Raw genomic sequence first — 26,763 nt, 5'->3', positions numbered from 1 at the left:
ATGAGGACCCATCCATGAGAGCTCAGCTGATTTAAATGGGAATAAAAATTGAAACATGGAATGGGAACTGGTCCTGTGTCCAAGACTGGATCCATCTCGAGTCTCTGGTTATCTGAGCTGCTCCTGGAGGTGGAGAACCTCAGGAGATTCTGTCCTGAGTGAATTCCAGGGATGGCTGTGGAATCTGGATAGATCAGGTTAGAGCTGGATGCTTTCCAGCCCAATAACCCTGCAAAAATAATAATACTATAATTAAATAAATTGAAATACTATAAATATATATTATTAAATAAATCAAAATAAACTAGATATGAATAATACAAATCCTGCAATCCCAGCCATTCCTAGTGCAGGGTAAATGCTCCGAGCCCAAACTTCATCCAGGATTGTGGAAGCTATTCCATGATCATGAATGTGCTGTTGGAATCTGCCCCTCAGTGTGGGAGGGCTCTGGAATGCAGGATAGGAATGTGACACATCTTGTTTCCTTTAGGGGGAGAGAGGTGAACCAGGATTCCCTGGCAAACCAGGAGAGGCTGGGCTGAGAGGAAAAGATGTGAGTAAAGGCAGGATCCAGGGGGATGGAGCTGCTGATCCCTCGGGACCAACCAACAGCCCCAGCTCTGCCCTGCAATGGCAAACAAGGGACAACTTTTCTTCCTTGTTATCCAACATCAGTTCCCAGAGCAGCTGTGGCTGCCCCTGGATCCCTGGAAGTGTCCAAGGCCAGCTTGGACAGGGCTTGGAGCAGCCTGGGATAGTGGGAGGTGTCCCTGCCCATGGCAGAGGGTGGCACTGGATGGGCTTTAAGGTCCCTTCCAACCCAAATGATTCCAGGATTCTTTGATCAGGATTTTTGTCACTGAGTCACATCAGCTTGATGTGGATTTAGCACGAGGTGCAGCCACACCAGCCCTGAGAGGTTCACTTCTGGTTCTGGGCCTCAAATGATCTCAACTTGGAAAGGATCCATAAAATTATGGAGCCCAGCTCTCTGCTCCTCACAGAACTGCCCAAATAATTCCCTCTTGGGGCCAAACAAGGTGGGCCCTCACAAAAACATCAGAAGAAGCTTCCAGAAGTTTCTTCTGACCCCAATGAAGAGCTTTCCTCAGCTCTGAGAGCTGGGTTGATCCCTGGAAATGGAATAGGAGCCCTATTTAGAGTTCCTTCTTGGGATCAAATGAGGTGGCCCCTCAGAAAAACAAAATGGCTCCTCAGAAAAACACAATGGCCCCTCGGAAAAACAAGATGGCTCCTCACAAAAACAAAATGGCCCCTCACAAAACTTAGGTGGCTCCTCACAAAACCAAGATGGCTCGTCGCAAAAAACAAGAGAGCTCCTCGCAAAAACCAGGTGGCCCCTCACAAAAACATCCTGACTGGCTTCTGGAAAACTGGATTTTTATCCATTGAGCTTGACTTCACCGGATCTGGAATATCCCTCTGGTCAGTTTGGGTCATCTGTCCTGGCTCTGTCTCCTCCCAGCCTCCCATGAATTCCCAACTTTTCTCCTGGGAAATCTCTCCTGACCACAGTCAGTGAAGAGTTTTCTACCAAGGAAATGATGGGGGAAAACTTGGGAAAACCCAGAGGACTTTTGCGTTGGAGGGAGAACCAGGGAGGAAAGGCTCCTCTGGGACCGAGGTGATCCCATCCCTTCCCGAGGAAGCAGCTGGAAAATGAAACCTTTGGATTTGTCCTGAAGTTTTTTGTAAAATTTTTGTAAAATGTCCTGTTCATTTTATTTCCTGTTTATTTCTCCTTAAGTGAGGCTGTGGAGAATCCTCCTCACCTTTCTTTTATCTTGGATTTCACATTCCAAAAGTCTGGAATGCAAAAGCCAAAAAAATAACTAAACTGGTTTTTGGGTTTTTTTTGGGTTTTTTTTTCCTGGGAGATGCTGAAAACAGAGTGCCATGAATGGAATCCCAGAATATCCTGAATTGGAAGGGACCCACCAGGATCATCCAGTCCAATTCCTGGAGCTCAGAACGGTGGAATTTGATGGCAACCACCTCATCCTACTCCTAACTTTCAATATTCCAGTCACCCCACACCTTGTGCCCCTTTCTCCTCATTTGTGGGAACGCTGTAAAACACCATCCCGAATTTAAGACATCCCAGATATCCCAAAACCTGCCTCTATCCCCATTTTCCAAGCATTAAGCAGGGCTAAAGAGATTTCATCTCCATTAGAGCCCCTGGAATGTTTGATGGACTCGGTTCTCTCCCTTTAAACCCTTTCCTCCAGGTTTAAGTGCAACAAAATTCCTATCACTTGATGGGAAAACATTTGGAAAGCTGCTCCTCTCTTTTAGGGAGAAGCTGGAGTCCCTGGAGAGCCAGGAGTGAGAGGAATCAGGGTAATAATTCCATTTTTCTCACTATTATTATCATTTCCTGCCCTGCAGAGTGGTGGGGCTGCTCTGTTCCCCCTCTCCATCCCAATGTCCAAATATCCACTTCCAAATATTCCTTTCCTGTGGGGAAAAATAATATTTTCCTTGCTGTTTTCCTTTTCTGAGCTGCTGCTCGGGCTCGGTTTGTGATTTTTTTTCTCTCTCAATCTCTTCTTGCAGGGTCCTCCTGGACTTCCAGGACGACCTGGAGAGCAGGGAATGAAAGGAGATCCGGGAGAACCTGGAAAGGATGTAAGGAATCCCTGAAGGAGCAGCCGGGAGAGGGTGGATTTTGGGAAATTTAGTTATATAATATATAATATTATATATATATAATATATATATATTATATATATATATTATATGAATATATTATATATTACATAAAAATAATTATGTAATTATGTAATTACATAAAAATAATAATTATGTAATTACATAAAAATAATTATGTAATTTTATTACATAAAAATAATATTATATTTATATTTATATATTTATTTTATATATAATTTTATTTATATAATATAAATATTTATTATATTTATAATATAATATTAAATATTCATAATATAAATATTTATAATATAAATATTTATAATAAAATATTTATATAATATTAATATAATATATTTAATAATTTAAATATAATATATTTAATAATATAATATATTTTATAATTTATTTTATATATAATATATTTATATATTATATATATTTATATATAAATAAATTTATATTTATTTATGTTTATTCCCAGCATTATAAATAAATAATATTTATTTCTTCAGATTGGGGTTGGATGGATCCAGCATGGATAGATCCAGCAGAGATGGATTCACTCCATCCTTTTTTCATCCCCACAGGAAAAAAAAAAAAATCAGGGAAAATATTACCAAGTTTCTCATGACTTTACCTAAATCTGATCTAGGAGATTCCCAAAAATATCAAAGCAGCTCCTCTCCCTCTTCCACCCTTCTCCCTGTGTCCATATTAACAAGAATTGGGAGTTTAAAATTGTAATTGAATTATTTAATTTACTTTCTTTAATTATTTAATTTACTTTATTGAATTTATTTTATTGAATTATTTAGTTTATTTAATTTATTTTGAATTTTATTTATTCTTGCTGTTTATTCTGCGGGGACGGGGAAGAACACGAGGCAGAACAGCGACAGCAGCAATTCCCAAGAAATTTTGCTGTGCTGGGAGGGAAAACTCATTCCCAGAGGTCCAAAGGGTGTCTTTGAATGGATCCTTTGCAGCCATTCCTGCCAGATTCCTGATTTACCTCACAGGACTCGTGTCCTGAGTCACAGGAAAAATGGGATTGGGAGAAAAGCTGCAGGAAATATCCCCATGGATCCAAAACAGATCCATCCCAGGCTTTCCCAAAGAAATGGTGTTGCTTCCTCAGCCAAGATGCGGTGGCAGGGAAATAAAAGCAAAATTTGGGTTGCACGTGAGGTAATTCCATTGTTCTAGGTGGGATAGCAAGGGAAAAAAGGAAAAGCAGGAAAGCTCCCAGGAACCTGAGCCCTTCTGAAGGTCAAGCTTCAAGTGAAGAGCAGAATTGCTCCAAATTGAACTTAAAAATGGGAATTAGGGAGACACAAGAAGGGGTTGGTTGGTCCCTCTGGAAAAGGTGGCGTTAGTTTGGGATCAGCTCCCAGGAAATGGGAATTTTAGAGGGGAGCTCACACATTCCTGCTGGTTTTCAGGGAGATCCTGGGAAGGACGGCCTGAGAGGTGAAAGAGGACCCCCAGGTCCAAAGGTAGGTCATGAATCCACATTTTTGTGGTGGTGCCACCACCTTGGGCAGATCAGAGGGGAGGAAAACCCAATTCAGGTCTCCTCTGGCCCCCCAAAAATTTTGAGATTTCAAAGCAGAGCTCCTGGGATGGGCTCGGGAATTGGTGGTTGCGCCGTGGCCGTGGTCCCACATCTCCACAGAGCTTCTTTTGGAAGAAGAATGTTCTTCAGGAGTCAAACGGGATAAATTTCTGGAATGTTCACAGATTGTTCCTTCCTCTCCTCCTCCTGCAAGCTGGAGAGCGCATGGAAAGGGGCGGAAGGAGGAATTGCTTCAGATCCCACACATCGGAGATCTTTAGATGTGGGAACAGCTCCTTCCTTAGTGGAGACATTCTCCATTAACCTTAATGGAGAGGTTCTGCAGGAAGCAGCACCAGTGGGGACAGGGAGATTTCCTGGTTGCCACGAGATCCAGACCTTTGGAAAAGCAGCGATTTATCCAGGGGACGTGCATCCCAAATTCTCCCTGGCGCACCTTGGCTGGAGATGCCATCGGGGCCTTCCTGGTGCCCTTCATTCCACCGGAATCTGTTGATGCAGAAGCCAGATTTCAGTGAAATGAAGCCCCTCAGAGAGGCAGGTCAGCCCCACCTCAGCAGATGTTCCTCACCCCAGGAGCCTCCAGGCTGGACTTCCTAAACCCCTGCAGCTCATCCATGATTTCATCTGCTCACGATCCAAGATCTCTCACCTGGAGATGGAATTCCATCGCTGTGGGAGCCCATCCCACTGGAGATGTTGGACCCAGCCACGTGTGGGGCCAGCAGCACCGTGGCCACCTCCAGAAGGGACCACCAACCTCGGGGACACCTTGGCCATCACCTCATTGGTGTCCTCTGCACTGGTGGCACCGGTGGCACTGAGGGACCTCAGGAATCTTCCCTTTTCCACACATTTGTGGCCAGGAGGTGGAGAAGGGGATGGAGCAAAGCTCTGGTCCAAACCTCACTTGGATGCTGCTCATGGGCCAGGCTTTCCCTACAAAATCCAGCTGTGCCTGTGCCCAGTGGAGGAGGGAGGGAGCCTATGGAGCAGGGTGGGATTCAAACCCCTAAATGGGATTTATCCGGGATTACGGAGCGGGCTGGTGGCAGATGAAGGGCCAGATATGGGATTACTCCCCTTCCTCTTCTTGCTCCTCATGGAAATGATGGAATTAATGAGCCAATCTTGTTTATTCCAAGGGAGAACCAGGCCCGCCAGGAAAAGGAGTGGAAATGAAGGTAAATAAATCAAAATTAAAGACCATGTGAATGTTGGAAGCGCCTCCCTCTCTGTCTGGGTTGGGATGGCAGAGGGGACCCAATGTGTGTCCCCTTGGCCATCAGCCACCTCCAGGAGAAACCTCCTGGAGAGCAGAGGGGGAGAAGTTGGGACCATTTTTTTCCCCTTTGCAGGACCTGGAGAAGCTTTTTGAGGCGTACGGGATCAAGGTAGGAGATCCTTTGTCCTTCCTTCTGGCCAGGGGTTGTAATTTGGCTTTTCCATCTCTTCCCTCTGGAATCCTGGAGGTGACATTTGCTCCCCCAGCAATCCCAGGAAGGTTCATTCCATTTCCTTTTCCAGGTTGTATTTAAATACTTCTGGGACAGGTTTTTTGCTGCCGTTTTATGGGGTGGGTGGTGGCTTTGAGGCCTCTGTGACAGTGACACTAGGACCCTAAAGCCCCTCTAATTCCAACCTCAACACCTTCCACCATCCCAGGTTGCTCCAAACCCCATCCAGCCTGGCCTTGGACACTTCCAGGGATCCAGGAGCAGTCGTAGCTTCTCTGGGAATTCTGTTCCAGCTCCTCCTCACCCTCACAGCCAAAAAATTCCTTCCCAATATCCAACCCAAATCCTCATTCAGTTTCAAACCCTTCCCTCTTGTCATATCCCCATATTCCCATGGGAAAAGCCACTCTCCCTCTTTTTTAAGTTCTGAAAGTTCCGAAAGGCCACAAATGTGGGGTTTTTATTTAGGAGAGACCCATGGATCAGCTCCTTGATCCCAAACCTGAATTTAAACCATCCCTGCCCTGTGAGCCCCTGGGAATCCGTCATTCCTTGTTTTGGGGTGGCTGCTCTTGGATTGTCACGTCCTGGGGACAGGAGGGTGGCACTGGGCTGCCTCACTGGTGTGCTCCGGTTCCAGCTGGCGCTGCTGAGGGACCTCTCCAACGCGATCCTGCGGGATGGGCTGGATGAGCTCCTGTGGCACCGGGGTGGCTCCAGGACGAGCAAAACTTCCAGGGAAAACCAGGCAGCCGTGCCTGTCACCGTGAGTAGTGTCACCTGCCGGGGGTGACAGATCTCCAGGGAACGAGGGAGATGGGAATGAGCCACCTGAGGTGGCAGGGTCACCTCTGTCCTCGAGCGGGTGGCTCGGGAGAGGCCACGCCTGGCACCGGGATCTGGGATGTTTGGGATAAAAGGATACAAAACATTCATTTTTTTAGTGGGAATGAAGGAATCAGTCAAGCTTTGTTGTCCATAGAAACTGTTCCCAAAGCCACCAAGGTGTCCTCGTGCCCTCTGGGAGCTTTTGGGTGGTGGGTGTGGGGATGGGAGCGCTGAAAGGGAAAATGAGGAGGGTGTGGACAGCAAAAGTGATCCCAGGAAGGGATGAGGATTCCTTGGAAGGAAAGTTTGAATGCGGCCAGCAAGGAATTGCTGCCCACTTGCCCCATCTTGGCTCAGAAGTGTCACCAAGTGGGACAGAGTGTGCTGGAAGGTTGGGAAAGGTTGGAATGAAGCCACAGGATCCGGCTCCTCACGGGTGTGGATCCTGGGAGCTCAGGGCTGTCACTGTCACACCAATCCCTTGTTTTGGTGTTGCAGGATCCGCTGGTGTCCGACACTTCCCACCGTGTCCCGGCCGGCACCGAGGTGACAGGAGAAGGACAGAGCCTGGAGCTGGAGGCTCTGGAGGTGCCGCTGTCCGGAGGATTCCCTGAGGTGAAAAGATGAAATTTGGGTTCCCTGAGCAGGAAAGATGAAATTGGGGTTTTACTGCATCTGGCTCTGGGCTCTTCCAATCGGGGAGGACATGGAGGTGTCCAGGGAACGGAGCTGGGAAGGGTCTGGAGCCCCAGGAGAGGCTGAGGGAGCTGGGAAGGGGCTCAGCCTGGAGAAAAGGGGGATCAGGGGGAATTTCTGGCTCTGCACAACTCCCTGCCAGGAGGGGACAGCCGGGGGGGATTTGGGATCTTATCCCAGGGAACAGGAGGAGAGGGAACGGCCTCAGGCTGGGCCAGGGGAGCCTCAGGGTGGGCAGCAGCAGGAATTTCCCCATGGAAAGGGTGGCCCTGGAAGTGCCCAGGGAGGTTTGGAATTCCCATCCCTGGAGGTGTCCAAGGAGCACCAGGAGGTGACACTCAGAGCTCTGGGCTGGGGACAAGGTGGGGATCAGGCACAGCTTGAACTTTATGGTCCTGGAATTCTTTCCTGTCCTGGGATTCTGTGGAGGGTCTCCTGCCCTGGCAGGAATGGATCCAATCCCGTTGTCAGGATGGATTGGGATTGTCCATGCTGGGACTGCCGGAGCTCCAGGGGCGCTTGGACAACGCTCCCAGGGACAGGGTGGGATTTTTGGGATGTCCTGGGCAGACCCAGGAGCTGGGACTGGATGACCCCTGTGGGTCACTTCCCACTCAGGATATTCCATGATTCTGTGACTCCAGAGCCCTCATTTGGAGTAACCAGACAAATCCCAGCCACCTGCATCCTGATTAACAGCTCCTCTTTATAGGAATTAGGAATTTATCCACAATTTGAAGGCTTCTCTCCGTGCTGGGTTTCCTGTAGGAGGCATCTCCTGGGGTTTTATCTCCCTCTGTGGCTGGATCAGGATGATCCAATTCCTCAGAGACTTGGACAAGGTGGGACAGGACATCCACTCTCAGCCCCAGGCTCCTCCCGTCTCCTCAGGTTTTTCCCAGATTTTTCCAACCGGGATTAGGACATTTTAGGGCCTTGAGAGGGGAGGTTTGCACCGAGAGACACAACCCTGGAGCCAGCAAAAGCTGGGATTTGGGATACAGAGACCCCAAAACTGTCTCTGCTGAGCTTTGGGAGCCCAACCCAAACTGGAAGAAAGGATTTGGGACCATCAGAGCACCCCTTAATCCCTCAGGGAATCCTTCCTTTTCCATTGGTGCTGATTGGATGGATGCAAAGGAGTTAAAATTCCCAGAGCTTGACTGGACAGATCATTGGAATGTTGTAGTTTTTCCTCTATTTTATTGCAGTGGAAAATTAAATTAGAGAGAGGATTTCAGCATGGATCAGTGTCAGGGCCTGGGAAAGAGTCCTGCTGTCAGTTTTTTCCATTTTTTCCAGTATTTAATGGAATTTTATCAACATTTATCCATCCTTCTCTGCAGGGCTTGGATGTGCCCCCACCACATCCAGGAGATCTGCAGGAAAACCATTCCCTGGATTTCCTCCAGCCCTTGGAGGAGAGGCTGGAAGGAGAATCCCAGCAGGACACCAGCCAGGTACGTTTTTCCAAGGATTTCAGACCAGTGATGGACTGGGATGCGAATCTTAATCCTGATGTGGCTTCTCCATATCCCTGGAGATATGGAATGCTCCTGGAATGGGCAGGAGACTGATGGGAGTGACAAAAATCCCTTGGGAAATGTTTTGTTGGTTAATTCCACAATTTTGGGGGGAAAACCAGGATAATCCCATTTTTTCTGATCCCAACTGGCCATGCCATACTTGTATTATTCCAGTTTGGAATAATTGAAGAGTTGATGATTTCCAAGACTTTTAAAATGGAGATAATGCAGACTCCAAACAGGGAATTTAAAATATGCCTCCTACAAGAAGTTTCCTTTTCCTTCCCACTTTCCATGGATATGGAAATTCATGGATACAGTCTCAGGATATTCCACCAATATTCCAGGATATTCCTGCTGTGCTCTGGAGCATCTGATTCACTTAAAGAGGAGGATTTTAGGGCCTAGGCAGGAATTTGGAGATTTTCTCTGATCCCTAGGATCCATTTCCCTCTGTTTTCCTGCACTCCTGGGCAGAGGTTCCCTTCCCAAATCTTGCTCCAAATCCAGCACTCTCCGGTTTGGACATTGTATCCCTGTGGAATTCTTGGAAACACCCAGCAGCAGGACAGCAGCAGCTTTAAAGAGTGAAGGGAAAAATCCCTTGGATATTTCCTTGGAGCTGCGGGAACAACATCAGCAAGGATATTTTTAAGGATGGCAAGACGGGAATAACTGGAAGTGGAACTTCAGGAAATCCCGCTGTGGTTTATCCAGTTTGCCGAACTCTTCCTTCTGCTCCCATCCCTTTATCCCTGCCCTGGGATGATGAATTCCAGGGTTAATCGTGGAGCTGGAATCACGAAGGCTCAGCAGCCACGAGAGGGCTCCCGGCTCAAACGCAAAAACCTGGAGCGGGATCTGCGGCTCTGGAGACGCCGGGATGTGCCAAGAGCATCTCAGGGCTCTGCTTTTCCTCCTGGATGCAGCAATTCCCTCTCCTGGGAATGGTTAAGCTGGAGAACCACAGAGGATGGAGCCCAAATCCCTCGGTTTTTAGAATCATGGAATGGTTTGGGTGGGAAGGGATTTTAAGGATGATCCCATTCCATCCCCCTGTCACGGGCAGGGAATCTTCCACCATCCCTGGCTGCTCCAAGCCCCAGTGTCCAACCTGGCCTTGGACATTCCAGGGATCCAGGGGCAGCCACAGCTGCTCTGGGAATTCCAGCCCAGCCAGGAATTCCTTCCCCAGATCCCATCCATCCCTGCCCTCTGGCAGTGGAAGCCATTCCCTGTGTCCTGTCCCTCCAGGCCTTGTCCCCAGTCCCTCTCCAGCTCTTCTGGAGCCCTTTTAGGTCCTGGAAGGAGCTCTGAGCTCTCCCTGGATCCTTCTCCTCTCCAGGTGAACATTCCCAGCTCTCCCAACCTGGCTCCAGAGGGGCTCCAGCCCTGGAGCAGCTCAGTGGATTCCTCTGGATTTGCTCCAGCAGCTCCTCCAGTGATCCCCGTTTTATCAGGAGCTTTACAAACACAGAACAATTCCCACAGATTTTTTAGGACACTCCAAACTCCCTCAGCAGGACGGGATCGGCATCCCAAGGATGTTTTCCTCGCTTGCATTCGGAGTAAAATCCCATTTATCCTCATGGGAAGGGAACAGCGGATTCCAGAAGCTGGGAAAGAGCAGCTCCCACACCCTGGAGATGCCAAGGAGGGATGGAGCCAGATTTCCTGCCGCTTTTCCTGCCTGTTTTCCCAGTAGCAGCAGCAGGAATCACGAATTTCCACCTGCTCCAAGGTTCACGGAGCCTGGAACAACCCAGGAGCTCCATCCCTGAGGAGCAATTCCTGGCAGGAATTAATTGGAAGCAAAGTCGCTCCTGGGAAGAGCGGGGTGATCCCAAATCCACGTGTCCGGGGCTGGATGCTCATCCATGGATGGAGGTTACGGGACCATCCCAAAAAATTCCTGCTCCTCCACCCATGGATTATTTCTTTCCAGAGTTAATTTGGATAAATCCCCCTCATCTCCATGTGGATAAACCCACAACTGCTCCCTTTTCCTCCCTGAAATCCTGACTTTTTTTCTATTTTTCCCTTTCATTTTTGCAGGAATATTTTTTTCCTCTCCCTCCTACTTCCATTTTTCTCTTCCCTCCTTTTCTCCCTTCCCTCTTTTCCTTCCCCCCCCTTTTTTTCCCCCCCTGCCAGTGACAAATCCTTCCTTGAGGAAGCAGCAGCCTCCCAGATTTTCTTGGAAATGCCTCATTCCTGGAGCAGGAAACTGCCAAAATTACAGAGGAATTAGGGAATTAATGGAGCCCCATTACCTCCAGCAATTTCCCAGAAAATGGGATCCCAGGGAACATTCCAAACCTCAGCCAGGTCTTGGCAACCTCTGGAATCTCTGGAATCGCCTCCACGAGGATTTGTGGAGCATTTTAGAGCCATTCCCAGGGAAATGAGCAGTGCCCGGGAAGGAGGGATGGGAAAATCCAGGTGGTGCCATCCCACGGTGCCATTTCTGGGAGATTTTCCCAAAAATCTCCCAGATTCTGGGAGAATTTTTTATCCCCAAATTTTTTTTATCCCAAAAACCCCACCCCGGATGGGTTTTCCCCTTGCCAGTGTATCCTTCATCCCTCTTTTATCCCTTTTCCCCTCATCCTCTTCCATGAAGAATTCCAGTTTTAATTGGCTCCAAATTGGGTTGATTTTTTTTTTCCCTTGTGAGCCAGAAATTTGCTGTGTTCATTATCCATGAGGTGGAATTATCCTGTGGTTTGTTAAAATCCAGGAAAACGGGATGATCATCCCTGAAAACCTCACCGAGCTCGCACTCACCAACATTCCCTGGAAGTTTAGGATTTATTTTCCCTGCTTAAACCATCCAAAAATCCGTGAAATTAATGGAGGTGGATCCAGATCTTTGTTCCTAAAAAAAAAAAAAAGGGAATATCACTAAAAAACTGCACCACATCCTGATTTTTCCTTCTCCTTTTTATTCTCCTGGAAGTGATTGAGGCTTTTATGGCAAACAAATGCAATTTTTGCTTTCAGATCCAAATATTCCCAAAATATTCAGCTCAGGAAAGAATTGCTGGGAATATTCTCAATAGGAATATTCCCATTTTTCCAATGGATCATTTCCTCCTGCTGCTATGGAAAAGCAGGAACAATTTAGGAGCCAGGTCAGGAATTGTTTTCTTTACTTTGTGTGCCGTAAATATTCCAAATTATCAGCGAGGGGCTGATTAACATATGGCCATTAATTGGCATTCATTGATGGTTTATTCCAATTGGATGCTCCAGGCACAATAAACACGGAGTTGCCTGGGAATGGCCGGAGTAGGGCAGGATTCCAAGTTGGAATATTTTAGGTGGGGTTTTATCCCTTTGAAAATCGTGGAATTCTTAAGGTTGGAAAAGCTCATTTTGGTTTGTTGGTGGTATTATTATTATTATTATTATTATTATTATTATTATTATTATTATTATTATTATTATTATTATTATTATTATTATTATTATTATTATTTTATGATTATAACTTCATGGAATCACAGAATGGGTCAGGACAGATCCTAAAGCCCATCCAGTTCCGTGGGCAGGGAACACCTTCTGCTATCCCAGGTTGTTCCAAGCCCCTTCCAACCTGGCCTTGGACACTTCCAGGAATTCCAAACTCCCCATTCCCTGGGGATGGAATTTTTTCCTCCCATCCAATCCAATTCTCTCCTCTGTTGGTTTTGAACCATTCCTTGTCCATAGATCGGGGCGCTGTGTTTCCCTTCCCGCAGGAAAATGGGAATTCCAACAACAGCTCCATGATCCCAAGGCAGAGATCCAGGAGATCTCCCGGGCATGAGGGACACCCCACAAGGATCCCATTCCAGAGCCATCCCTGTGATCCAGGAGGAAGCAGTGCCCCTTCCCTGGAGGCTCCATCACCAGCTCATCCCCCCGGTGCTCCGGGAGCTCGGAAATTCCCCTCGGGATCCACGGTGAGCAATGGAAGTGGATCCCTGTTTTCCCACCTGGGCAAAGACACAATGAATGTGGAAATTTAGGGATAAATATCCATAAATAAAGCAGGAAACAGCTGCTGCAGGAACCATTTTTCATGGACAAACAGATCCTTCTCCATGAATTTATCCAGGGAAATTAGAGAACAGAATAATCTGGTTTTTGGGGAAAACAGAACCACTGGAATCCCCTGGGAATGTTGAAGATATTTCCCGGTGGGGGTGGTGATAAACCTGCCCATTCCTGACATGCCTGGACATTCCAGGGATCTTTACCAGGAGATCCCAGAAATGGGGGGAAAAAAAAAAAAAAAAAAGTTGATTTTTATAAAATTTAAGAGCAAAAATTCCCATTCCCAGAAATTAAGGATGGAAAATTCGGGATGATTTTCCCGTGAATGGATTTATTTGAAAGCAGGGAGTGACCCTCACCCTGCATTCCCAGGAGGAATGAGCTGAGCTCATCCACATCTTTTCCAGAAATTTCAGGGTTAAAATGGGACACCTGGAAAGGCTGGAATTCCTCAGGAATTGCTCAGGAATTCCTTGGTCCTGGCAGCTCCCAGATGTCCCATCCAGGCTGGAGCAGATCGGGAGCCTGGAGGCCTCCAAAGGATCCTGGTGATCCCTGGAAACCCCCAGCTTCCCTCTGGGATTCCCCACTTCCCATTCCTCACTTCCCATTCCTCAGAGGTGTCTTTTCCATGGCTCAAGGAAAAGTTTTTCCAGCTGCTCTCACGCTTCCCTCTCCTCTTTTTAATCCAAGGCATATCCAGGCCCTCATCATCCAAGGAGAATTAAGGTACGGAATTCCTTCAGTCCTGCTCTTATCCCTGGGAGGAGACAGCTGCTCCTTTCTCCCAGCCCATCCCATCAATCCCATCCCATCAGTCCCATTCCAGTGATCCCATGGATCCCATCCCGTGGATCCCATCCCATGGATCCCATCCCACTGATCACATCCCATTCCATCAATTCCATCCCATCGATTCCATCCCAGGGATCCCATCCCATCTTATGGATCCCATCCCATGGATCCCATCCCATCCCAGGAATCCCATCCCAGGAATCCCATCCCAGGAATCCCATCCCAGGAATCCCATCCCAGGAATCCCATCCCATCCCATCCCATCCCATCCCATCCCATCCCATCCCATCCCATCCCATCCCATCAATCCCATCCCAGGGATCCCATGGATCCCATCCCATCAATCCCATCCCATCAATCCCATCCCATCCCATCGATCCCATCCCATCAGTCCCATTCAGTGATCCCATGGATCCCATCCCACTGATCACATCCCATCCCAGGGATCCCATCCCAGGGATCCCATCCCAGGGATCCCATCCCATGGATCCCATGGATCTCATCCCCCTATCCTATCCCAGGGATCCCATCCCATCCCATCCCATCTCATGGATCCCATCCCAGAAATCCCATCCCATGGATCCCATCCCATGGATCCCATCCCATGGATCCCATCCCACCCATCCCATCCCATTCCATCCCATCCCATGGATCCCATCCCAGTGCATTTTTTCCTGGCAGAAGGAGGGAAGTGGCCCAGCAGATCCCTCCTCCCGTGGCCCAAAGGTCAGTGCTGTTATCCCATTTTTTTTACTGCGGATTCCTGGGATAATGATCCATTTTCCCAGAGCTGTCTCACTTTGGAAACTGAGGAGTCGCAGGCAAAAATCAGGAAATCCAAGATGAAATCAACAGTTTTGCCATTGGTGATGAGCAGAAATTCCAGGATGGAATCTTTCAGAGCTGATCCAAACATGGGATTTGTGTTTTGGGAATCCTCAATCAGTTTGGGATCCCTCCTGTCTCCTTCAAATTCATGGAATTCTTTAAGATCCACAGTATCCTGGGATAGGGAAACCCTCGATTTGTCACTTTTCGCTGGCCTTTGCTCCAGGATTTTTGGTTTTCCCTCTGCATTCCCACTGTTCAGGGTAATTCCCAATCCATTGTGGGAATGCAAGTGCTGGAAATCAGGGATTCCTCCATGGATATTTGCCAAAATCCGGAGCGGGGATGAGGGCAGCACCCACCCGGTGCGAAGAGGGAAGGGAAAATTCCTGGGAATAATCAATTTTTGAGATTGATTTTTTTGGGGATTGGTTGTTTTCCAGGGAGAAATGGGAGCTCCTGGAGCCCGTGGAGACAAAGGAGAAAAGGTAGGGATGGGCTTTTCCAGCCTGATGGAACTGGAATTCCCTCTGCTGAGAGGGCCTGGAAAGGGAAAGGGAAAGTTGGGAATATGCTCATGGATCGGGTCCAATGGGAACTGGGATTGGCACATTCCCACCTTTATCCCCAAACCTTCCTGGGGGCTTTGTTCCCAAATTCCAGTGGTTTTTCCACACATCTGCCACGCTCAGGAGGAAATACGAAATCCAGAGTTTGGATTTAGTGATTTTTGAGGAATTTTCCAGCCTAAATGACGGAATTTTTTGTGTTCTATGATGCCGGAAGTTCAAGGGGAGGATTCCCGATGTTCGTTTTCTGCTGGATAAGAGAACGAAAAGATGGGATGGACAAGGAAAATCCAGCCCTGGCAGGAGGATAGGGATGGGAAAAAAATGCCACAAAAATCCTCATTTTCCACTTTGGGCTGTGAAAATTTATTGGGAGCAGGTGGCAGATCCAGGGTAGGGGAACACAGAATTTCAGGAGAAAGGGAGGGTTGGTAAAAGGAAGAATCCCGTGGGGAATTTTGGGTGGAATCCTGGGAGAAAAGGAGGGGGAAGAGAAGTGGCTGGAAAGGGAATTTTGTCTTGCAGGGACAGCCTGGGGACGTGGGGGAGCCTGGAGAGAAGGTGAGTGCTGGAATCAGCTCCAAAGTTTATTTGGGAATCTCCTCCAAGAGCAGCCCGGGTGGGGCTGGATCCAGTCCCAACCCTGGGAATATCGATGGATTAAATCTAAGGAATTACAGATCTGCAGATGAACCTTTGTCCAGCAGGATTAATGACAGAAAAGCAAAAATATTGATATTATTATTATTATTATTATTATTATTATTATTATTATTATTATCATTATCATTATTATCATTATCATTATTAACATTATTATCATTATCATCATTATCATCATTATTATTAATAAGAATAAGAATATCAATATTATAATTTATAATTAGTATATTAATAATATTATAATTATAGAATGTAATTATAATTATATACAATTATATAATGATAATTATTTTATAGTTATATGTTTAATAGTAATAATAATAATAATAACAACAACAACAATAATTTGACAAAAAATCTTCATCAGAATTATTTCTTATAGAGAAGCTGAGTCTCCCAGGATAGGACAGAACAGTGCACGATACCAAAGTAATTAAATCAAATGAATATAAATTAATTATTTTGCTGGTTGAAAACTGAAATTAATTATTTTAAAGCAATTAAAATTAGCCCAAACCCCCAATAATTGAAGTAGAGATTGATGTCACTCACCCAGACAATGACCTGAGAGGGGTTTGATGTCCACTCTCATCCCATCACCGAATTCCTTGGAATGTGGGCGTTTTCCCAGTTCCCCCCCCTCCCCATTTGACTGATTCCAGTCAAAGAATCCCTGGGAATCTCTTGCTCAGGGGTGACAATTCCATGACCTCGGAATCTTCTCTTTATTCCCCAGGGCACCAAAGGAGACCGAGGGGACGAAGGCCAAAAGGTGAAGGACAAAGTTGGTGCCAGCCAGGGGTGGCTTTTCCTCCTTTTCCCAACTCCCACCTTCCCACCTCGGGATCGGTGTCCAGGGCACTCCTGAGGTGTGGCTGGGGACTGGGATGAGATTCCAGGAGGATCACACGGACAGGAATGAGTCTGGCCCAGAATCCTGGGATAGCATTCCCAGTAATATTGCAGGAGAATCACACAGACAGGAATGAGTCTGGCCCAGAATCCTGGGATAGCATTCCCGGTAATATTCCAGAAGGATCACACAGACAGGAATGAGTCTGGCCCAGAATCCTGGGATAGCATTCCCAGTAATATTCCAGAAGGATCACATGGACAGGACATTTTGGGAATGCGTCTGTCCCAGAATCTTGGGATACTGTTCCCGGTAATATTCCAGAAAGATCACATGGACAGGAATGAGTCTGGCCCAGAATCCTGGGATAGCATTCCCGGTAATATTCCAGAAGAATCACACAGACAGGAATGAGTCTGGCCCAGAATCCTGGGATAGCATTCCCGGTAATATTCCAGGAAGATCACACGGACAGGAATGAGTCTGGCCCAGAATCCTGGGATACCATTCCCAGGAATATTCCAGCTCCCTCTTTTCCAAAGCTGATTCCCAGCAGCTTCGTCTCATCCAGAGGAGACGAGGGCTCTGTAGGAACCCTTGGAATGGGATCATTCCTGTGGGATTTCAGCTGGATCTCCATGGAGCAGCACAAACCAAACTCTCCCTGTCCTGGGTTTTCACTGGAAGGAGAATTCCTGATTTTTCCTGACTTTCCTTTCACAGGGAGAGCCAGGAATTGGGTTCAGAGGTCCGGTTGGCCAGGCTGGGCCACCTGGATTTAAGGTAAGGTTGGATTTATTTCTTCCTGGGATTTTTCCTCTTTGTCATCCTGGTTTTCCGCTGCTGGATGTGGAGCATGGAAGTGGCTGCAAAGAGAAAGGACCAAAATCATCCTGGAAAGGCGGGAGAAGGATTTGGGATAGAGGGAATGCTCTGTGCCCTCCCAAGGGTCATTTCACAGGGACATCCTGAGGATAAATTTGGAATCGTGGAAGGGTTTGGGCTGACCTCTCTGCAATCAGCAGGGACATCCTCAGGCTGGGGGAAAAAAAAAAAATCCAGGGAATTGTGGGTTCAGCAGGAATGAGTTCCAGGGCTCCCCGGGGTGCTGGAATTCACCACAAGTCTGGAGCTAAAGGCTCTGTCCTTATTTAGCCACAAAAAAGCCCTTTTGTCACCAAAACTTGGGAAGAAAAGAAATCCCAAAGTTCGGTGACAATTCCAGCAGCCCTCAGATCTCCTCATGGATCTGAGGACTGAAAGCAGTGTCCCAAATTCCATGCACCGATCATGGGAATTCAAGGAGACATCCCAAACTTTCTCCAGGAGCTCCAGCAAATCCCACCCAATATCCCAATTCCTTGTGATTCCCTCACCAGGGCGAGCCAGGGGCCCCGGGACCTCCAGGAGCTCAGGGCATCCAAGGAATTCGCGGCAACGCCGGCACTCCCGGATCCCAGGGGGACAGAGGGGCTCCCGGTGTGCCTGGAATTCCAGGACAGAAGGTGAGGGGACACCTTGGGTTGTGTTTGTCACCTCAGGGTGACCCCTGTGGGTCAAACCCCCACAGTTCCAGGTCTCCTGGATGTTGTCAGGGAAGTGGGAACAAATCCCGGTTGGAAAAGGAAGGGTACCGGGAATGATTAGAATGATGGGATGGTCCTCAGGTTCCAGAATAAAACAGGGGAGCTCCTGGGAAGTTTCTCTTCCTGGGAATTTAATGGTGGGACTGGAGGAGGGGACTGGGAAGGAGCGGCCATCGCATCGGGATGGCAGCTGGAATTTTGGGGTCATTAATCCCTGGGAATAGAGGGAGGAATCCCAGAATCCCAGGGTCACTGAGGTTGGGAAAACCCTCCAAGGTCATGGAGCCCAAACCTGCCAAATCCACAGTCAGTGCCACATCCAGGAATCCCTTGGACACCTCCAGGGATGGATGGGGACTCCAAACCTGCCAAATCCACAGTGAGTGCCACATCCAGGAATCCCTTGGACACCTCCAGGGATGGATGGGGACTCCAGACCTCCCTGGGCAGCCCCTTCCAATGCCTGACCACCCTTTCCATGAGGAAATTCCTGCCAGTGCAGGGAGCACTTGGATCACCAGCTCCTGCTTTTGTCTGGATCAGGGAAACCAGGACCTTTCCCATCCGCGTGTTCTCCTCTCAAAGGGTTTTGTTTTCCAGGGGGAACGTGGGAGGAGAGGCCGGAGTGGATTTCCAGGGCCCGTGGGGCCATCGGGATCCCCAGGAAAAGAGGTGGATTTGTACACATTCCCTGTGCCTTTTGGGAGGGATGGATGAGGGATCTGGGCTGGATGGGCTTTGATCCTCTGGGAATGTTGGGATAGGAGAGCACGGAGCACTTCCAAAGCAAATCCTCCCCTTTTCTTTGTTTTCCTTGTCCTACAGGGAATTCCTGGGACCCCTGGAGCCAAAGGCAACAAGGTCAGTGCCACCCTCCCAAGAAAGTCACGAGCAGAAATCATGGGAATGGGAATGGGAATGGGAATGGGAATGGGAATGGGAATGGGAATGGGAATGGGACAAGTCCCTGTCTCCATTCTACTTCATCCCATTCCACTCTCACTCCCATGGTTGCTGGAGCACCCTCCAAAGAGTACAGCAGAAAATCCATGGAATTGAGTCTCCTGAGTCTTCCTGGAACTTCAATCCTGGCCAAAATAATCAGGGATTCTGTGGTGGGGTTTCCCTGCTCCGAGTGACGCCTCTGGAATTCTCTGCTTTCCAGGGAGAAGCCGGCGTTGGAGCTGCTGGCCCGAGAGGTCCCCGTGGATTCCCTGGCCCTCGGGTAGGTCCATCCATAAATATTCCAGGCTTGGATTCCTGCGGCCTCCAGCCCCCTTTGGAGGCAGCTTTATCCATCACCTCCCTCCCACCCATCCCAGAAATTCCTGAAGGGTTTCAGGTAGCAAAAATTCCCCTTTTCCTCCTTTCCCTGAGAAGTTTTGTTCTCCTTCTGGCAAAGACAAAGTCGGAATCGGAGAATCGTGTTTAAATTGGCTGCTCCTGTGGCTGTCCCATAAATAAATCGGGATTTTATGGCCCAATCCATCGGGAAAAATTCCCCACCTGCTTTTGGATGAGGCCCCTGAGGCGAAATGCTCCCCAGAAATGTCAACAGCTGTGGGTAAACCTTGCTGGAGTTTCATTATCCAAAGGAAACGATGGAATAATGTTTCTGCTCTTCTGACTCCGGCACAGATCTAAATCCCAGGATCTCAGGTTGCTTTGGCTTCACGTGGGAGACCCAAATTTGGCCTAAATTATTTGGAATTTGGACAATTCCTGAGGTTTAAAGGCAGGTCCTGTGGGGTCAACTCAAGGAGGTCATAAAAGGCCTTCATGGACCCTCCAGCGCAGCTCTGTCATCCCAATCCATAAAAACACCTGGCACCTGATCCTGATGGAGGGAGAAAGAGGCTGGAAAAATCCTCTGGGCACAGGGAATTCTGCCTGCCCCATTCCCAGCGGGATGGTTTGTGGGTTTGGGATTCCCTGTGTGCTGCATTCCTCGTTGCTATCCCCGCCCCTCCGCATCCCCCAGGGCGACGAGGGCATCGTGGGAATGCGGGGTCCTCCTGGAATGATGGTGAGTGTTCCAATATCCCGGAAAATCCCGGGATCCACGGCTGGCAAAATCCCCACGAGCCATGAGAGGAATAAAATGGGATTCTTCCGGAGGGAAATAGAGGTTTGGGAACCTGAATTCCAGTGGGATAAGGGAGTGGAAAATCGTGTGAATTCCTTGCTGTCCTTGTCCATTTGGGTGGCTCATCCCAAGGTTTGGAAGCCCTCCTGGAATATCAATCCCGCCTCCTGCTGTTGTCAGGTCTATGGGAATTTCAGGGATTTCAGGACAGGGATTTCAGGCTCTTGTTCCGCTGGAGACACAAATGACAGCTGGAATTTGGATAAACTCATTATTTATTAATTATTCATTATTATTTATTAGGCTGTTATTTTTCATGGAATGAAAGGAAGAGGTTTTTTTTATAAGGACACGGAGCAATAGGAAATGGGGGAATGGTTTTAAACTGGAATAGCACACAGATAAATGGGATATTGGGAAGAAATTCTTCCCTGTGAGGGTGGGGAGGCTCTGGCACAGAATTCCCAGAAAAATTGTGGCTGCCCCATCCCTGGAAGTGTCCAAGACCAGGTTGGATGAGGCTTGGAGAGCCCTGGAATAGGAAAAAGTATCCCTGCAGATGAAAATTCCCATCTTCCTGCATGTTCCAGGGAATTTAGCAAGTAGGGGTGACCACGGTGGCTTTTCACCTCTCCAAATGTGCTCCCCATCCTGGCTTGGCCTCCAAAGGATCTGGAGATCCCCATCCAGGATCCTCCTCCACCTTGGAAGAACATCTTGGAGCAGCTTGGCTTTTCCTTGATGTTGAGGGTCCAAAAATCCCAGTGGGATTCTCAAAAACGAGGGAATTTGGCTGAATTTATCAACCTGCCAGGAGATCCCGGTGGTGGGCAGAGGATTAAAGTAAGAGCTCCCGTGCTGGTTCTTCCAGAGGTTTTTCCATGCTGGAAGCAACTCTGCCTTTGGATGGAGGCTTCTCTTTCCCAACATTCCCACCTTCCCACTTTCCTCCTGTTATTGTGGATCTTCACGTATTTTTTATGTGTTTTTTTCCCAGGGTCCAAAAGGCTTCCCGGGCGTGAAGGGCCAAAGAGTAAGAACTGATCTTATCTGCAACTCTTATCTGCAACTCTTATCAGAAACTTTTATCTGAAGCTTTTATCTGAAACTTTTATCTGAAACTCTTATCTGAAACTTTTATCTGAAACTTTTATCTGAAACTCTTATCTGCAACTCTCTTATCTGCAGCTCTGATCTTCTCTGCACAGTTCCTGGTGTTGTGGGCGCCTTTTAAACCAGTGGGAATCATCCCAGGATCTCCTGGGAATGGATTGGGGGAGCCCCTGGATCAGCCTTTGGGAATAATCCCAGGATCTCCTGGGAATGGATTGGGGGAGCCCCTGGATCAGCCTTTGGGAATAATCCCAGGATCTCCTGGAAATGGACTGGGAGAGCCCCTGGATCACTTTGGGAATAATCCCAGGATCTCCTGGGAATGGACTGGGAGATCCCCTGGATCACTTTGGGAATCATCCCAGGATCCCCTGGAAATGGACTGGGAGAGCCCCTGGATCAGCGTTTGGGAATAATCCCAGGATCTCCTGGGAATGGACTGGGGGAGCCCCTGGATCAGCGTTTGGGAATAATCCCAGGATCTCCTGGGAATGGACTGGGAGAGCCCCTGGATCACTTTGGGAATCATCCCAGGATTTCCCAGGAATGGACTGGGAGAGCCCCTGGATCAGCCTCATGTGCTCTGCACTCCAGCTCCTATTCCATACAGATTCCATTAAAAGATTTGAGGGAGAAATTTGGGAAATCCTTCATTTTTAGGATGCCATCCCACCCCTGCTGAATCCCATTGGGATGGGAATTCCAGCAGTAATTCCACATTGTGCTGAGCGTGGAGTCAGGAAAACCATCTCAGCCCTCTGGGGTTTTTATTCATTGTCAGTGCCGTAAATTTGGGTTTCCCACAACATTTTGTGGCGAGCTGAAGGTTTTCCAGAGTGTCCAGAGGATCTGACTTCCAGCTCCGGGAGATTTCAGTGGCTTGGAGTGGGAATCAATGGCCTGAGAGGGAATAAAAAGGGAATAATTCTTTTTTTTATTATTATTTATTTTCCTGTTTTTAGGGTGATCGGGGACTTCTGGGACCAAAGGGAGAACGAGTAAGGACATTCCAGATATTTCTGGGGTTTTCCTTTCACTGTGTGGCTCCAAGAAAAGCCTGAATCCATCCTCTCCTTGTTGTGCCAATGGAATTAAGATGAGGAAACACCTGGATTCTGCCCCTCCTTTTTGGGGGGGTTTCCACCAGTTTAAATCTTTTGATTCCATCCTTGCACTGGGAACATTTCTCGGAGCTGAGTTTGCGGGGTGGATTTGATCCTAAGAAAAAAAAGAAAAAAAAAAAAAAAAAGAAAAAAAAATACTAAAGTAATTTTGGGAACGATTTGCTGAGGCACAAAAAAAAAAAATCCTGAATTAAGGGAGGAAGAAAATTCCACCTGATTTTTGGAATGAGCAGCTGACCCCAAAGCCAACCTTAATTTCCAGCAGCCCGAGCTGGCTCCTGACAGGTAATGGGAAAATAGCTCCTCGAGTGCTCCTGGAAAATGCTCCGAAACCTCTGAACTCGTGCCCGGCGTTTTGTTAAGTTCCTTCCTGGCCGGAATGGCTCGTTGGAAAATGAGGTTTGGAAAAGCATCCGTGATGATGCCGCCTTTGAGTCACGCAATATTCAGTGATTAAGGCCCATTTGTCTCCGAGGAGGCTCTTCTGGAAAGGAACTCGCTCCGGAGACCAATCAATTCTTAATTTGCTTCGTGAGGAGGCCTCGAAACTCTTCCCAAGCCGAAGGAATGTGGGATGCATTTTCCAAAGGATGCCTTCATAAAAGAGGAGGTGGAATCGGAGATAAAACGGGAGCAGGAGGGAAAAATTGGCTTGGCTTTGTTCCACCTGATTGCAGCTTAATTTTCCCTCTCATTCTCCCTGGATCAGTGTGGGAATAACTCCACGAATCCCAGGGTTGGATTAAACTGCAGGATTTTCAGTCTCCCTTTTATTCCCAAAATTTGTTGAGCCCCATCCTGCCTCTGTTAGAGAGCTGGGAAGCAGGAATGTGTCTGAAAGCAGAATTTGGGCAGGGTCCTGTGGTGAGGGTTGGAGTCCAAAAAATGCCGGATTTTTTTGGGAATATTGACGGATGTGGAGTTGGTAAAAGCCCAGCAAGGCAGAATCACCCAGAACAGGAATATCTGTGCTGAAGGGAGTTGAGGGAAAGGAATTTTTTCCAAAGGGAACACCAGAAGGCGCTTCATCCCTTTTGGAGACACAACCATCCCTTCTCCAGAGCAGAAACATTCCTTGGAATAGCCTGGATTCCACTCTCTGAGGAGCTTGGCACGGATGTGTCCAGGGGGTTCCTGTGGCTCCCAGGTGACACTTTGGGGGTGTCACCCCCCAAACCTCTCTCTGAGGGGTGACCCCAACGCCGTTCCCATTCCTCAGCTCCGAGTGCATCCATAAACACCACGGACAGCTCCATTCCCAACCCTGGAAGAGCTGGAAATCCCGACCCCCCGGTGTCACTCATGGATTCTGTCCCAGCAGCGTCAGCCTGGGATCAGGGAATGATCCTGTTGTCCCTTTCCATCCGGGAGAACTGCACTGGGATAATTCCAGGTTTAGGGAGTTTTTTAGGGACAGGAGGTCACCGGGAAACATCAGGATTTGGAGTTTCCTGTGCACATTCCAGCTTTTAATTAAGGGTGATTAACCCTAGCAATTAATGTAATTGTTAATCGCTGCATTCCCAGTGGGATCCATGAGCTCCTGGTGGATCCCTTTCCCTGTCTCTCCTCTCTCCAGGGTGAGTCCATAACTATTTTTGGACCCCAGGGCTACAAAGGCACCAAAGGAGATCCCGTAAGTTTGGCTTTCCAAGGTGTCCCTTCCCTGCCTGGGATCAGCTGGATCCTTCCAGGAGAGTCGGAAGAATTCGAATCCAGCAATTCCTGGTTTTTCTTTCAGGGTGAGCAGGGACTGCCGGGTTTTGATGGAGACAAAGGCGAGAAGGGAGAGGACGGACCCGTAGGAGAAAAGGTGGGAACTTCCCAAAGCCTGTGAGGAAGGGACCGAGGGTGGTGAACGGAATTCCCAGAAAAATTATGGATTAAAAATTATGGATCCCTGGAAGTGTCCAAGGCCAGGTTGGACAAGGCTTGGAGCAGCCTGGGACAGTGGAAGGTGTCCCACGGCTGGGATTGGAACTGGGTGATCTTTAAAGTCACTTTCACCCCAATTCCATCCTGGAATTCTCTGGTCTCTGCTGGAAAACACAGCCACACCCAATTCTAGCACTGACAGGGAGAGGAGGGGGCTGGGCAGGGCTTGGGGACACCAAACACATCCCATTTCTCCGGTGTCCCACTGGGACAATTCCATTCCCGCATCCCCCTCTCTCTCCAGGAGCTGTCCCTGCTCCTGGAGCCTCTGGAATGCTCTTGGCAAGGCTTGGGTGGCTCCCGTGTCCCTCTTGTGTCCCCTGGGTGGTGGCAGAGCTCCTCCCTCTCCCTCTGCTTCCCCGGGAGCTCATCCCAGGTCCCAACCCGGCCCCGTTTTCCTGGGAAGAATCACGGAATTCTCCCACTCCCAGCTGAGTCACGGCTCCCATCTCCGTGTCCTACTCATCCCAATTTCCATCTCACGGAAATGGCTTTGGCTTCACGAGCCTGACCCAGGACTGAATAAATTGAAGCTGCTACAGCAGCAGTGACACATCCAGCTCCTGTTATTTCCCATGGGAAGCTGGATCCCGGTGTAGTCCAGGTGGGAATTGCCTGATCCAAGGTGGGCACGTCCCTTGGGAAGAGGCAGATCCTGACCTTTTATGATCCCGCTCCCCAAAGTGAAGGAAACTCTTGGAGGTTCTCCCGTGGCGGGGGGAGGTTTTCCTGTGTTTTAAAGTCAGATAAAACTCCACATATTTTATTTGTCTGGTTGGACTCCGCTGAAAAATACTCCATAAAAAATAATCCAGAAAAATATTCCAGAAAAAAAAAAAAATCCATTAAAAATTACCCATAAAGTATTCCATAAAATAACACACAAACATCTCCTCCTGGATAAATATCCGGATGACTTTGGAGAGTGGAATCTCTGGCCCCAGTGAACCCCTCAGAGTCTTCTCCTGGATTTTTGGCATAGGTTCAGCTCATCCCAAGGATCCAAACCCCCTTCCTGCCTGTTTCCCTTCAATTCCCCACCACTGGGCATGGAATCTTTTCCATAACAATTCCCAGAGATTCCTGCCAAGTCCTGGCACTGGCGGCTTCCTTCCTGACCCCTGGGGATAGAATTTTGGTATGGAAATGGTGCTTTTGGTCACCTTTGTTATCTCCATGGGTTTTTCCGTGGATAAATTCCAGAGAGTCGGTGCTCAAAAGGTATTTAACTGGGATTTTAACATTTTAGGGAATCAAAGGAGAAGCTGGAGCCAAGGGAATGATGGGACTTTTTGGGAGCAGAGGACCCGTGGGACAGAAGGTGAGCTCCAAACTTGAGGCATCTCCTGCCAGGGCTGAGATGGAAAATCCCACCCCAGTTTTCCCATGGAATATAATCCTCCATTCCCTCACCAAAATTGCTGATTGGAATGACGGAGGCTCTGGAAAAGCAGGAGCAGCTGCACTTTTCCAGGAAAATCCTAAAGATTTTAAAGGAGCAGAGAGCGCTCCGGGAGCTTTTCCAGGCTGGAATGGTCAGTAAGGAGTTTCTGGAATGTCAACATTCCAGAAGGAAGGTGAGAGATGTTCTCCAAGCTCCATTTAGAGCCGGTGGAATCCGTTTTCCAGCTGGGATATTTGGGATATCCCACTGTCCTTCCAGCTGCTGCTGTAGGGAGCTCCTCAGAGCTCTCCTTCTCCCTTTCCCAGAATTCCTACAGCATTCCCTGTTTCCAGAGGGATCTCAGCTCTTCCCCAGGATAACTCAACCTGTTTTCCTTGCAGGGGGAACCAGGAGAACCGAGCTCACCGGGATCTTCCGTGAGTTGGAAAATGTTCCCTTTGTCTTTCCAAAGGCCTGTGTGGCCTGGACATTTCTGTCCCACAACCAGAAATGTGGGAAGGGGTGGGAAGAGGCCGTGGGAACTGGGAGATGCTCCCCAAAGTCCGTGTTCCGAGAGGTTTTGCTGGAAAACCAGCGTGGATACCAGGGATGGCAGGTTTGGGGTTATGGCTTGTGGAAGAAATCCCTCTCTGTGAGGATGGGGAGGCCCTGGCACAAAATTCCTGGAAAAATTATGGATGCCGCTGGATCCCTGGAAGTGTCCGAGGCCAGGCTGGGGAGGGCTTGGAACAACCTGGGATAATGGGAGGTGTCCCTGCCCTTGGGATTGGAACTGGATGGGCTTTAAGGTCCCTTCCCTGCCCCAAACCATTCCATGATTCCACAAATCCATGATTTTGCATTAATGAACACAAAAAAAAGACATTTATTTAATGTTTGTAATTCCTTTGGTGGATTCGCCCCAAGTGGAAAAGTCTCCAAGCCCCAAAGACTCTCAGAATCACGGAATCACGGAATCATGGAATATTTGGAGTTGGGAAAGACCCACCAGGATCATCAA

General features: G+C 48.3%; 1 protein-coding gene across 1 annotated transcript in view; it reads left to right on the top strand.

The window, feature by feature from the left end:
- The window catches only part of LOC131591561 (collagen alpha-1(VII) chain-like), an 81,274-nt gene that overhangs the window by 34,815 nt on the left and 19,696 nt on the right, over positions 1 to 26,763 (top strand). The window contains exons 42-68 of the mRNA XM_058862374.1: positions 494 to 556; positions 1,613 to 1,648; positions 2,323 to 2,367; positions 2,584 to 2,655; positions 4,125 to 4,178; positions 5,404 to 5,442; positions 5,617 to 5,652; positions 6,356 to 6,481; positions 7,042 to 7,158; positions 8,586 to 8,699; positions 12,605 to 12,712; positions 13,500 to 13,535; positions 14,879 to 14,917; positions 15,524 to 15,559; positions 16,398 to 16,433; positions 17,238 to 17,297; positions 17,894 to 18,019; positions 18,701 to 18,772; positions 18,926 to 18,961; positions 19,266 to 19,325; positions 20,082 to 20,126; positions 21,184 to 21,219; positions 22,262 to 22,297; positions 24,003 to 24,059; positions 24,165 to 24,236; positions 25,608 to 25,679; positions 26,144 to 26,179. Coding sequence (XP_058718357.1) covers positions 494 to 556; positions 1,613 to 1,648; positions 2,323 to 2,367; positions 2,584 to 2,655; positions 4,125 to 4,178; positions 5,404 to 5,442; positions 5,617 to 5,652; positions 6,356 to 6,481; positions 7,042 to 7,158; positions 8,586 to 8,699; positions 12,605 to 12,712; positions 13,500 to 13,535; positions 14,879 to 14,917; positions 15,524 to 15,559; positions 16,398 to 16,433; positions 17,238 to 17,297; positions 17,894 to 18,019; positions 18,701 to 18,772; positions 18,926 to 18,961; positions 19,266 to 19,325; positions 20,082 to 20,126; positions 21,184 to 21,219; positions 22,262 to 22,297; positions 24,003 to 24,059; positions 24,165 to 24,236; positions 25,608 to 25,679; positions 26,144 to 26,179 — 1,665 coding nt within the window. The remainder of the gene's footprint in view (positions 1 to 493; positions 557 to 1,612; positions 1,649 to 2,322; positions 2,368 to 2,583; positions 2,656 to 4,124; positions 4,179 to 5,403; positions 5,443 to 5,616; positions 5,653 to 6,355; positions 6,482 to 7,041; positions 7,159 to 8,585; positions 8,700 to 12,604; positions 12,713 to 13,499; positions 13,536 to 14,878; positions 14,918 to 15,523; positions 15,560 to 16,397; positions 16,434 to 17,237; positions 17,298 to 17,893; positions 18,020 to 18,700; positions 18,773 to 18,925; positions 18,962 to 19,265; positions 19,326 to 20,081; positions 20,127 to 21,183; positions 21,220 to 22,261; positions 22,298 to 24,002; positions 24,060 to 24,164; positions 24,237 to 25,607; positions 25,680 to 26,143; positions 26,180 to 26,763) is intronic.

This window comes from Poecile atricapillus, chromosome W (assembly GCF_030490865.1).
Source record: "Poecile atricapillus isolate bPoeAtr1 chromosome W, bPoeAtr1.hap1, whole genome shotgun sequence".
Lineage (NCBI taxonomy): Eukaryota > Metazoa > Chordata > Aves > Passeriformes > Paridae > Poecile > Poecile atricapillus.
This window is presented reverse-complemented; position numbering and strand designations above follow the sequence as displayed.